This window comes from Marmota marmota, unplaced genomic scaffold (assembly GCF_001458135.2).
Source record: "Marmota marmota marmota unplaced genomic scaffold, marMar, whole genome shotgun sequence".
Taxonomy (NCBI): Eukaryota; Metazoa; Chordata; class Mammalia; order Rodentia; family Sciuridae; genus Marmota; species Marmota marmota.
The window spans coordinates 7119049-7132611 of record NW_026000079.1 but is presented as its reverse complement, the minus strand read 5'-3'; the positions used below and the strand labels follow the sequence as shown (position 1 = coordinate 7132611).

Sequence of the window (13563 nt, the reverse complement as noted above, 5' to 3'; positions counted from 1 at the left end):
TGGACTAGAGTGAGAGGGGAGTTTGAGGTCAGTTGCAAGTAGTGCATTTCAGATTTCTTCATAGGGAAGAATTCCTGAGGAATCTTGTTCAAAATGTAAATTTGAGGCCTTCCCTGCCACCAAAAAAAAAGGGGGGGTGGTGATCCCACAAGTCAAGAATAGAGTCTGGAATCTATTTTCAAAGGCACACCAGAAGATTTGGAGGAATCATTCCTTGTTTTCAAACCCAGGAGAGTTGACAGGGCTCTCCAAGGTGGGAAGGTCGAGATGGGGAGTATGATACATCTTGTTATTCTGGCCTCCAGATTGGAGGGGGACATGTTCTTCCACCACCATTTACCCTTCCAGGACTCTCAGAATGGACTTAGATGTAGGCAGAGGCAAAGAAGTCGACACAGCCATTTTGGATTTTGAGGATTTATTTCCTTTTATTTTTCACCAGTATTGTTCATTCTTCACATCAACAGAGATGGGTTTAGGGTTCCCCAGGAGAGCGAGGAAGATGGATGGGTCTCCTGGAGGGTATGGGAGGGGGCTACGTCCAGCAAGTGAGGGGTGAGGGAAGAGGGCACACACTCGCACACTGGGCACTGGAGGAGAAGGCGGTCCTTTGAGCACAGACACCAAAGAGTTAAACAGTCACCACCTGGTCGGTGTTACAAAATAGGAGAGTGACCATAGGGTGAGGGCACCAGACGCAGCATGAGGAGGGTGAATTTGGATTTTCTTGTTGTTATTTTCACTTTTTCCTTTTAACTTTTTTTAAACATTTTACAAACAGCTAAAAACTACAGCACATCACAGCTAGGGTAGGGTGGGAAGAGGGCACCAAAGAGCAGCCGCACATATTAGGGTGGACAGGGCAGCCTAACCTACAGAGGCTATTGTGTGGAGGGTGGGAAGGGGAAACTGAGGCTTCTGGTCCCCGCATTAGGGCCCCTCACTTGCTGCTGAGCCTCCCCCACCTCTAGAGAAGATGCCAGGAGGGCCCCGCTTCCTGCCCCTGCCCCAGCACCTTGTGCTTTTGGGTCTGCTGGTTGACCACAGGCCTGTCTTCCTTTCCTCCCGGCCCCCCCCCTGCCAGTGAGGGGACCCGCTGGGGATGGAGGGGAGGGCACTGTGCTCCTCCTACTCCAGGAGAAGCCAGGCTTGAGGGGACGGGCGGGGACGGGCAGCGACGGCCTCCCTGCCCGGGTGCCCTCAGGCCCCCTAGAATGCAGGCTCATCCCCAAGGCCCAGGTTCCTCCCTCCCAGGCCCAACAGAGACAGATGAGGGAGTACTGCGGGAGGCAGGGTTGTGTGTGTCGTTGAAATTGCCCTTAGCTTAGATTTTAGGACAGCAGAGTGACACCCCACCCCTTGGCACATACACACACACACACATAAGTGTACACACATATTCACACACAGTCTAAGCTGCCTCAGAACTTAATATATAAATAAATAAGAATCAGAAAGTAATTCCATAAGATCCAGGCTTCAGGTTTCCAGCCCAAACTGAGGGAAAAGGGGAGGCCAGAGGGCTGAGGTTCATTGCTTCTCCCCAGCACCCATTGGGAGGTGTGAGAGGGCACACTCGGCCCTCGGACCCCAAGTTCTCTTGGTCCATGATCTACACCCAAGCCTCAGCCCCCGAGATAACTGCGTACCCGTGATTTCACAAGGGCCTAGGCTGAGGGGACGAGGGGAGGGGGAGCCTGTTCTGGAACCGCGGGGGCAGGGAAGCAGGGGCCCCTCACTCACACCGGGGAGATGGGGGGCTCAGCCTTCTCTTGTGCAAAGTCAAGGGCGGTAGGTGAGGAGTAGTGCTTCACCCCCAAACTGGGCGAAGAGCCTTCCCTGCAGTCCCTGCCCACGGGGATCACACACATGCACACGCACGCACACACAGCTAATCACAGGGAACTGGGAGCCAGGTTCCGGGGTCCAGGATGGCAGGTCAGGGAGGAGAAAGAAGGGAGTTGTTGGTCTCACAGTGTGCCTGCCACCCCCAAAGCCCCCGAGGCCCCTCACTGCAGTACCTGCCCCCGGGTCTCGGGCAGCTTCAGGGCCAGAGAGCTGCCGAGGGCGAGGGCGGCCGAGGCGAAGAGGATGGGGGCAGCCTTGGTGATCCCCACAAAGGAGGTGAAGATGCTGATCCCCAGCACGGCGGCCAGCTTGCACAGGGCATTCAGGAAGCCAAAGGCCGTGGTCCTGCCCAGGAGTCCCAGTGCCACGGAGGGCAGGCCCAGCAGTGAGGCAGGGAAGAGCGGGCGGGCAGAGAGATGAAGTGGAGGAAGATGGCAGGCAGTGCGCAAGGGGGAGGAGGAAGGTGGTGAGGCAGGAGAGGGAGGGGACAAGGAGGGAAAGAGATCAAAAACGAGGTTGATATTTAAGACCACCAGGGGCAGATACAAAAGCTACCAGCTGGGTTGTTTGTTTGCTTGTTTTTTGGTACTGGGGGTTAAACCCAGAAGTACTTTACCACTGAGCCAGTTTCCCGGTCCTTTTTGATTTTTGATTTTGAGGCAGGGTCTCACTCAATTGCTTAGGGCCTCGCTTAGTTACTGAGGTTGGCCTCAAACTTGTGATCCTCCCGCCTCAGCCTCCCACGTCACTAGATTACCGGCAGGCGCCACCAGGCCCGGCCAAAAGCTACCCGCCCTGAGAAGAGTCATTCAATGGGAAGTGTCTCCTCCCACCCCTCAAGGTGTTCTTCCTATTCAGCCCTCTTCTTCACACCACTTCTCACCTGCCCTCTGGGCCCTAAGCCTCCTGCCCTGCCCCCACCACACTCCAGCTACCTCTTGTCCGAAGGGTAGAGTTCCACGGTCAACACGTCCAGCGCGTTCCAGGATGCAATGCTGACCCCCCCAAAAAGGCAGAGCAGAGCAATCATGGCCGACTCGCTGTTCCCAAAAGACAGGAAGAAGCAGGAGACACAGGACATCACACTGGAGCCAGCTGGAGCCAGGGGAGAAAGCGAATGAGCCTGGCTGCCAGGCCATCGGTCGGTGCCATCGACAGCTCCGAGGCCGCCCAGGACGAGACTCTTTTCCCCAGGCAGCCAAAGGAGGGCTTCTCACCTGTCCCCAGCGTCCCTGTCATTATCTGTTCACTAACAGCATCACTAGCCCTCAGTGATGTGGGCCCAGTGCCCACTGTGGGCCCAGCTGCCCGACGCGGGTTGACATGCATCCGTCTAATACATCCACAGCAGGAGGCAGGTCCAGGTGTCACTCCCCTGTTGCACACGACAGCCAGGCCACCTGCCTCGGTGGCAGTGCAGCTGAGACTCCTACTGCTAACCTCACAGCCTGTGCCCTATCTGTCCTTGCTACTCTGCCTGCCTCCTGTATCCCCGAGAAGCTTCCGGGTCAGGCCCGTCCCACTCCTGCAGCAGCCCCTGGAGAGCAAAAGTGAGAGAGAGAAGGCCTCTGGCCCGTCTCGTCAGAGAACCAGCCCCTGACTCCCCAACACGCTCTGACCTAGACGGCCGCCACGCGCCTCTGCCCTCACCGAGCATCCTGAGCCTGCCAATCTTGTCCATGAGCAGGGCAGACACGATGTTTCCAGGCAGCACTGCCAGGGTCCCGAGGAAGCTGACAAAGTACACCATGTAGGCACCTTCTCCGGTCCCTGTCACGTCCAGTGGGCAGCCCTCCTTGTTGTGCAGGAACGTGCTGTTGACCAGACGGCTGTTCACAAACTTGTACTCAAACAGGTCTGAGGAGGAAGGCCAAGACAGGGCAGGCGGTCACGCCAGGGGACACAGAGGCTGCCGCTGCTCCTGGCACAGGGCTCCGTGGTTTTGTGGGGTTTCGCAGGAGGGGGCTCTCAAAATTTGTCCAGACACTCATGGCAAAACAGTGAATAACATCACCATGGGAACTCGGAACCGGTATGAAAGATGATGACCATAACCAAACAGTGACGTTTCCAAGGTTCCCATTACTACCCCGATTCTTGTTGGTTCTTTGTGTTCACCTGAGCCGACTAGGAGCAATCACACCACCTAGGTCTCAAATCTTTTTCTAGGGAAAAAAACCAGACGGTCAGACCGTAGTAGCTGAAGAACCAAAAATCCTATCTATTATTTTCTTTCTGCAAGGTGGGAAAAGTTCACCCAATGCTCCGTGTGGAAGTGTCATACCTCAATCTGGCTCACAAGGACGGCACTTCGTGTGCATACAGTTTGAGAATCGCTGTTAAAGAAGTACATGAATATAATGATTCCCAACATTTTTCCCTATCAAATATCCTTTTTATTGCTTTGCTTTTTTCCGGGGATCCTGTTTTGAACTATTTTTGCCTTCTTTAAAAGTAGCCAGGTGCGGTGGCACACGTCTGTAATCCCAGAGGCTCAGGAGACTGAGGTAGGAAGATCACCAACTTAAAGCCAGCCTCAACAACTTAGCAAGGCCCTAGGCAACTTAGTCAGACCCCATCTCTAAATAAAATATTAAAAGGGGTTGGGGATGAGGCTGAGTGGTTAAGCGCCCCTGGTCTAAAAATATATGTGTGTGTGTGTGTGTGTGTGTTTATATACACTGGTGGGCATTGTGGCACATGCCTGTAATCTCAGCAACTCAGGTGGCTGAGGTAGGAGGATTGAAAATTCAAAGCCAGCCTCAGCAATTTAGCAAGACCCTCAGCAACTTACTGAGAGCCTGTCTCAAAAGAAAAAAAATAAAAAGGACTGGTTATGTGGTAAAGGGCACCAGTATTGAAAAAATATACATTTAATACACTGAATTATTATAGTTCCAACCAAAAGCAAAGGAACTTGATATCTTTGTCAGATATTCTATCACAGAAAAATGTCCAATACTCATTGGATTTTCCAGATTATTGGTAGTAGCCACGAAGCTCCCATGCCAGCTTCCCCCCAGGCCCCTGAGGGCTTCAGGTTGAACACTAGTGAGTAAGGTTCACTGTCCTGTGTCCAGGGGCCACCCACCAGCTCTCCACCTTACCAGTGTTGTAGAACACGGTGCTGATGAATGTGCAGTTTCGGAAGAACGTGTTGCTGGATGTGACATCCTCAAAGTAACACTCTTCAAAGAGTGAATCCTCAAAGGACACCGACTTCAGACGCAGCCCAATGAACCTGCAAGACCAGGGGAGTGAGACATCTTCCCCTCACCCCATCCTCGGCTCTTCCTCCAAGACTTCCTTAGTGAGGTAATGGGCAGCCCCACTAAAGAGAACTAGGTATTTGCCCCAGGCCACCTTGTCTTGAACTCCCAGATTCATCAGAGACAAGGGGAAGAAGGGACAGGGGAGGAGGGAAGTCTAAGGTCCCCACATACTTGTCATTGAAGTACTGCCCTCCTCGGTGGATCTGATTCTCCAGTGTGAAGTTAAAAGTCACATGCTCTACACGCTCCCCAGGGAACACTTTGGTGCGGGCCGCATAGTCCATGGCCTGAAGATGTCGGATCATGTCAGGAAACCAGACGGTCAGACCGTAGTAGCTGAAGAACCAAGGGTAGGGATCAGGACAGATTAGACATCAGAGCCAGGCCGTGCCGACTGAGGGAGAAACAGAGCTGGCCTTTATCAGGACCGTGTTCACCCCAGCCCCGTCTCACATCCCTCCCTTCCCAATTACATGCTTCAGGCGCTCTGTGGTCTTGTGTGCGACCCACAGGACTTCTTACCCACCAAAGGCATTTGCTCTTCCCTCGGCCAAAACACTCTCCCAATCCCCACCCTCAGCCTAACTCCCATGCATTCTTTATATATATATATTAGTCGTAGATGGACATAAGACCTTTATTTTATTTATTTATCTTTATGTGGTGCTGAGGATTGAACCCAGGGCCTCACACGTGCTAGGCGAGTGCTCTACCGCTGAGCCATAACACCAGCCCCACTGCCATCCCTTCTTTAGGATTTAGATTCCTACTCCAACGTCCCAAGTGTTCCCACAATGCCGCCATCACACTGCTCTATCTAGCTCTGACAGAATGTCAACTCCATGAGGACTGCGCACATCTACTTCAGTCCAGCACAGTACCTGCCCCAAACAGAAACTTGATTCTGCTCATCCTACAATATGTTTGTTGAATGAATGAATGGGGTAGAGAAATCGGATGGCGCGTCGGGGGATGGGAACAACACCTTCCCTCGTTGTCTGTCCCCTGCATTTCCATTTCCCCACCTCTCTCCCAGTCCATGCACCACGACAACCACACATGGCACATGCCCACTCACTCCTTACCTGAATGACATGGTGAACCACACACCCATCATCATCAGAGTGATACGTCGGTATTCTGGGCCGAAACAAGAGAGAAAATTCCCCCAAACCTACCAGAGCAAAAGCAGAGGGCGGCTGCACTAACTCCCAGCACACACAGACCCCGTTGTTCCGCCCTACCACCTCCCTCCAGTTCATGTTCACCCGCTCACACAGGCTCAAGCCCCGCCTTCCTCTCCACCTGTCCCTCTCCACCATCCCATCCCCAATTACCTGCCCCCCCAGGCTCAGGGCCCGGACCCCCCAGCGCTGGTACCAGGTCCCTGTGTCCGACTGAATCTCAATCAATTCATCCTCCTGATGAATCGTCTTAATGTGGGTCACCTGGAGTCAAAAGAAGGGACGAACAGTCAGACACTCTGTTTCCCAGTCCTGTCCAAGTGCCTCAGTTTCCCTGCGGTAGCAAAATGGGAGACAGAGAGTGGCTATGACACCCGAGAATGTCACCAAGGTAGAACGTGGTTGGAGATGTCTGGGAAAGTGGACAGAAAGGGGCCAAGCAGGGGCGGAGGCTGCGAGGGCTTGGGGGACTGCTGGGGGCGGCTTACTGAGAAGACCCGCTCCGGGTGCCCCTTGGCCCGCATGTTGGTGTCGTGGACCTGCTTCAGCACCATCCAGGCTTCGTCATGCTTCCCGTTCTAGAGCCGCAAACATGAGCCCGCGTCCAGGTCAGCCCCCTGACTCAGGGCTGCAGAACCCTGCCCCAATCTAAAGACAGCCACCCCCAAACGGTACTTAAATTCCGGCCCATGGGCATGCATCACCCCCAGCTGGAGTTGGCAAGACACAATCAGCCTTGGGCAAGAGTGTAGGGGACAAATGCAAGCACAGATCCTAGGGACTCCCTGGTACATGGAGAGAGACAAGGGAGATAATGAGCAAGTGTGTAGTTAGAAAAGGCAGCACCTGACCCTGCGGGACCCAGGTGTTGCCCGAGGGGGAAGAAGGGTAGGAACGTGCGCTATAAAGCCAGGGCCAGGGCCAGGGCTCCTGACTGCAAAATCTGAAGCCACACATGGCTGGACGATTCCCTGTTTCTCCACCCACAGAATCCCTCTGGAGAGACGTTCCAAGGCAAAGGAAGCAAGATAAGTCCCCAGAGTGCGGATCCTTGAGGAAGGAAAACAGTCACGCGGAGCACACAAATCCCACGCGAGAGTTTAAACAGGGGGCCCTTGTTGCCCCCCCGCCCCACCCCTCACCCAGCACAGCCCCATTCACCTCCAGGAAGAAGCGGGGGCTCTCAGGCTGCGTGGTCAGAGCCCCGATGGCAAACACGGACGGGAAGGCGCAGACGAGCACGAAGACCCTCCAGCTATGAAACTGGTAAGCAGAGCCCATCTGAAAACTCCATCCTGGCAGAGACAGGGTCATGGCATCAGCCGGGAGGTCAGAGGCCGGGGTGGGGGGGCTCCCACCACAGGGGAGTCCAGGGCTGCCTCTAGGGCTCCTACCGTAGTGGGGAATGATGGCCCAGGCCATGGCAGCCGCGTACACTCCGCCAATCATCCAAAACATGCAGAGCCAGCTCAAATGCTCCCCACGTTTCTCCTGGGCCAGGAACTCCGAAAAATAGGAGAAGACAATGGGGATGGACCCTCCAATCCTGGACAGCATTTTGAGAATTTAGCATTAAAAAGTGGCCATATTCCCTGTTCCCTGCCCCGTGCTCTGGACCCCCAAGCTCCTTTCACTCTAGACCGACTTTTCAGCGATTCCATCTCACACCTCATGCCCCACCGTACCCTGTCACCACCAGCCATCAAGCACACATTGTTGGGACAGTGGGAAACAGACCAGTAGGTCTCAGAGTAAGGGAAGGAAGAGACTTTGACTCTTGATGGTGACTCCAGAGTTGGGAGGGAGGGAAGATAACTGCAGACAAGGGGAATCTCCAGAGGAAAAAATGGACCATGAGGAGTCTGGGGTCAGGTGTTGGGGGAGCAAGCCCGAAGGGGCCTGAAGACAAGGCCATGGGGTCTCCTGGTGGTTGGGGAAGTGCAGTAGAGCTAGGACAGGCGTCAGACGCTTAGAGATGGAGATGACTTCAAGGTCTGTGGCCAGATGCAGGAGGTATGTAATGACTCCAGGGTCACGAGGACACAGGGTTGAGACTGAGGCCCAGAAGGAGAACTAGGAGTGGACCGGAGGACCCCGGAGTGGACCAGGCACGGGGACAGCACATTGGACAGCAGCACACAGGGGAGCCAGCCTGAAGACAATCAGGGCGGAGAGGAACTCATTCCATCCACACATACCTAAGACCTAGCTGATGGGCCTGACACTGTCAGGCCTCAAGATTTAACAGGGACCACAGCACAGTCCTGTCCTCAGGATGCAGACACTCACCCAACCCCAGAAAGGAGACGGCAGAAGAGGAAAGTGCCATAACCCTGGACGAAGGAGGAGAAGAAGGCGAAGACACTGTTGACTGAGAGCGAGATGAGCAGACACTGTCTCCGACCCAGCCGGTCAGCCAGACCTCCCCAGAAGAAGGCTCCCACCATCATGCCCAGGTAGACAATGAGGCCTGGAGCCGGGAGAAAAACACACAGAAGGGGTGTGAGCAGACACACCTGGATTCCACCCTTCGCTGAGCACTACGGGACTGAACGGCAGCAGGACACACCCAGGCCCTGAAGAACTTCTAGAAGCTAAGTCGACCCAGAGACCAGAGCGTGCGAGAGAAGATGGATTGTGTGAGCAAAGAGGGAAGGTCATCTCTGCAGACCAGTGGTTCAAAGGCAGGAGTGCAACATGCGGAAAACCCGAGCTTTACTCTTCTTCTCTCTCATTTCCGTCTGTCTGTCTGTCTGTCTGTCTGTCTCTCTCTCTCTCTCTCTCTCTCTCACACACACACACACACACACACACATATCCTGGCTCAACTAGATGAAAGAATGAATCTGCCTATATCCCCAGATCCCCCAGGTGTGTGTGTGGGGCGGGGGGCGTTCTTCCTACCCTCCCTGCTTTGATGCCCTTGAAACATCAGAAGGTCTCTCTTGTTTCTTGGGAATGGGAGTTTGATCCCTTTAATCTTCCCAGGAAATCCCACACACAAAACCCATTCTTTATCCCTTCTAGTCTCAATACTTCTGGTCCTAAAACTCCCCAGATTATTGCTTCCTTCATAAAGTCAGTCATTATTGATCTTAAAAATCACATATTCCAAACTTTGCACTTTAACCATACCCAAACCAAACCCCAGGGAGAAGAGACCTGTCCAAGGTACAGCAAGACCTAGATCCTTTCGTGGTCAGTCTAAGGGATTTCCCTCTTCAAGGTGCCCATCAGGAAAGGCCATCAGAGACTACTCACGGCCCTGGACACTCCCAAGTCTGAGTGAGAGATGTGGGAGTCCCTACCCCACCACCCCAAACTGACCCTCCCCACTTGGACCAGGGAGTTTGAATACTGCTTCTTGTTCCCCAGTCAGGGAATGAGAGCAGGATAACAAGAGGAAAGGATAAGAAGAAAAGGTGAAGCAGTTGCCATCCTACCATCCCTACCTCCTGCAGAACTAAGGAAGACACCACCACCCATTGGCCCAAGCCCCTCTGTCACACACAACTTTACTGTCCCAACCCCAAGAAGAGGGTGTGTGTGAGGGACAGTGTGTGGAGGCTCCTGGGGCCCTCTGAGTACTCCTTGGAAGCAGGACTTCTAGGGATCCAGTGGGAAGGAGGGAGCATTCCCAGACAGAGGTGGGGGGGAGAGGGTTCCTGTCCCGCTGTCCCTTACCCAGCATGCCCTTGTTGGAGTCAGACAGGCACATGTCCTTCTCAGCACTGGGCAGCACAAAGCCCACCACAAAGACCTCGACGCCATCAGCCATCAGCGCCAGACCAAGCACAAAATAGAGTGTCCACTGGAAGCGGCCATGGCCACACTCCCGTAGGATGGCTTCATATTGCTGGGCCAGTTCTTCTCGTTCTTTCCGCCGCTGTGCCTCCCCCCGGCCAGGAGGGCCCTCCCCATCACTCAAGCCCCCTCTCACTCCGGCCAGGGGTGCCCCATCCGCCATCCTCTCTCCTTTGCCCCCCGACTCTGCCCGGGGGATGCCCTGATATTCGCCTTCGTAGATCTCATCATCCTCGTCGTGGCCTTCGGTGGCATCGCTAGATGCACCTCCCTCCTCCTCGTCCTGGGCCCCTTCTCCACGGTAATAGCCGTCGGCAGGGGCAGGGTAGTCGTCGTCATCCTCCTCCTCCTCAAAGCGGGAATAGGACCTTCGGGAGTATTCATCCTGGACCCTGTCCAGGCCCTTCACCACCTTTTTGGCCGCGTGCTTCTTGACCTCCTTGGCGATGTCTTTGGCCCCGCGGATGAAAGCTGCCCGGTCTCGGAAGCCTTCTTCCATGATGGGGCTTTGGGGTGCTTCACCGGCTCTGCCTCACTCTCTGCTGCTTTTTCAGAATCTTGCTCAAGGATTTGCGGAGTCCAGAAGACCCCCCCTCCCCTGCCCGTTACTTAGAGGACGCAGGGTCCTGTATCTTTGGGCTTAAAATAAAAGAAAATAGGGCCTGGCCAGGGAGTGTCTAGGAGGGAAAAGGGAGACTCTGATCTACACTCAGTTCAGGCAGGTGAGTGGGGAAGGGGGTAGGGCGCAGGGAGGGGGGCCAGCCTGGTGGGGCTGAGCTGGACGGCCAGGATAACTGCTTCTCCTCCAGGAAGCTCTGGAGACCTAGAAAAGGAAGAGATAACAAGGAGGTTGTGAGTCCCAGGGTGGTCCAGAGGCCAATAGAGAGCCCCTCTCAACCCAGAACCCCCTCTGGACCCTGTGGAGCAGAGATGTTCTCCTTCCTTTAAGCCACCACTCAGTACACGGGGACGAGATGGCTGTGATCTTTGAGCTTGGAGGGCAGGCCCATGGGATTTGCTCCGATCACCTACCCTGCCTCACATTAAGATCAGAGCCCTTATTTCATCCCCAATCTGCAAAGATAAAACAGGAAACAGAAGAAACCAGAATTCCCTTCTCTAGCCTGGTCTGGGGTTCCTGCTGGGGGCGGAGCTTGAGGAGGATGGTAGGGAGACCAAGGCTCCAACCTGTGGCCTTCAGTGCCCTGGTGGCATCTGAAGGTGGAGCCCAGTTCTTCCCTCAGGCTCCATGTTTACAGGCCTCCTGAGGAGAGGGTTCTCCCAACATTGCTGAGCGGGTAAAAGCTCAGCTTCCAGAGTCAGATGAACATGGGTTTGACTTTCTGCTTCAGTGTTTACTAGCTAAGTGAGTCAGCCATGTTTCGAATACCCAAGCCTCAGTTTCCGCTTATCTAAAAATGGGAAAGTAAGGATTAAATGACATAATGCATGTAAGATCCTTGTCATGGTACCAGGCACATAAAAAGTAATAAATAAAGACTAGCTTGTACTATAATTGTGGTGACAGTAACATAGTGTGATGCCCTGTATTCCCTTACAAGGTCCCAAAACAAAAGCTATGTCTGGATACTCTTTAGGGTGATCAGCAGAAAGGGACATGATCAAGGGGAATGCTAGTTCAGCACAAAGTGCATGACAGTTAGATCACCTAAGTTGAAATCCCAAACACTGCCACTTGGTAACTGTTCTTAAGCAGGTTACTTAACCTCTCTAAGCCTCAGTGTCCTCATATTGAAATTGATAATAAAATTGGGAGAATCTCTATTTCTCAGTGACAGTATAAGAATTTAATCTCACAGTAGGTATTAATGTTAGTCTTCCTTCCTCCTTATTGTATTGGTAAGTGTCAAAGAAGCAGGAGGCAGCAAGGGACAAGCAGGGGTCACACTTAGATACTGTTGCCCAGTATCCTCCCAGGAACCCTCTGACTTGGTTTAATTCCAGCATCTGGGGCTGGAATCTCCCTTCAGAGAAACATGGGAAGATCCAAACATGGGAGACTTGGAACTGAGTAGGCAAGAGGTAAGATCAAAAGCTAGGAAAAGTGATGACTGGCTGCTGCCACCTTCCTTCAGAATGTCCTACCTGGGACCCCTTTCATTGGTGGGAAAGGAAATGACTGATCAAACTCCTACATTGCTAACATTGAGGTCTGCGGCCTGTAGTGGTACCTCATTCTTCCAGAGCCTCCCTTCCTAATCCCCCTAATCCTTTCTGCTTCTCCACCAAGAGTCAAGGAAAAAAAACTCCACAAATACCGCATTGCGTAGGTGGCTGGTGGAGACTGAAGGGGGCCTTGGGCCTCCCCCCACCAAAAAAAAAGACATCTTCCAAAGGGCGGCATGGGATAACCCCTTTCTGTCCCAGGAAACAGGAGAAGCAGGCCCAGATTCAGATCAGAGGTCGTCCTCTTTAAAATACTCTGCTCCTTCTTCTGCTCCCACCCATCCAGGGCCTTCTTTAAATGTGACAAATACACACACACACACACACACACACACTCACTCACAATCTAGTCCCAGTACAAGAGGGTAAGTAATGCTATGTGACTCAGAAAGAAGCACTGGCAATCACAGCCTTACCCCCTCAGGACAGATGTAAGCAGTGGACCACAGTGACCAGAAGCAGTGACCCCTATGTCACCTTCTTTTCTTGGTGGTTCAGGGCCCAACCATCCTCCATGAAAGAAAGGGAACTGTGGAACCCCCTCAGTGAATGGCAGTTTGCATCCCCTTCCTTTCTTTCCCAACCAGGCTCTGCCCCCAACCCTGAGGGAAGCAGATGGATCCACCAGGAGCCATACCCCGTGTTTGTTGACACTGTTTACCCCTGAGAGGTGCGTGTGGGGTAGGGAGGGCTCAACAGCCAGCTCCCCTGGGGCCAAGAAACCCAGGAGGGAGAGGAAGAAGACAAATTCTTTGAGCTGGTGAGGAAGTGATGCTATTTTTAGCCCCAAAAGCAGCACCGAGTGGCTAAGCCTGTAGAAGAGACAACACTTGCAAAGGTTGGAGGTTAAAGAAGACAAGGTTCATGTTTACGGGTCCCTTTAAGGCTGGCTGGCTTCACCTGACCAAAAAACGTGCCCAGATTTCTGCAGTGGGTGTAAAGGGCAGATGGGAGATCTCCTGAGCAACTGCTTCCCTTCAGGACAACTGGCACCCCTCATCAATCCCCCTGGCTCTGGGGGCCACCCAGATCTCCAGCCCACCCTACTTCAGGTGACAAGGTCATTAAGAAGCAGCCACTTATCAAAACATCTGGGGGTGGGGGTAGGAGTAGATGTGGCAGATACCAGAACACCCCTCCCTGTGACAGCTAGGTGATTGGGTCTCAGCCCCCACTCCAGGACCAACACGGCTGTGCCTCCCTCCCCACATCCTATCCACGGCTAGGAAGATGGGAGCATCCACAGTTCTGAGGGGGGGGGGGGAAAT

General features: G+C 53.6%; 1 protein-coding gene across 1 annotated transcript; it reads right to left on the bottom strand.

The window, feature by feature from the left end:
* Positions 1–401: 401 nt before the first annotated feature.
* Positions 402–10961, bottom strand: Sv2a (synaptic vesicle glycoprotein 2A). The gene is made up of 12 exons (XM_015503032.2): positions 9989–10961; positions 8594–8774; positions 7699–7850; positions 7466–7599; positions 6793–6882; positions 6458–6568; positions 6206–6294; positions 5292–5456; positions 4956–5089; positions 3499–3705; positions 2784–2943; positions 402–2193 (listed from the first exon to the last, which is right to left on the bottom strand). Exons 1-12 carry the CDS (start codon positions 10605–10607, stop codon positions 2010–2012), a joined length of 2226 nt encoding a protein of 741 aa, XP_015358518.1. The 5' UTR covers positions 10608–10961; the 3' UTR covers positions 402–2009.
* Between the last annotated feature and the right edge of the window lie 2602 nt (positions 10962–13563).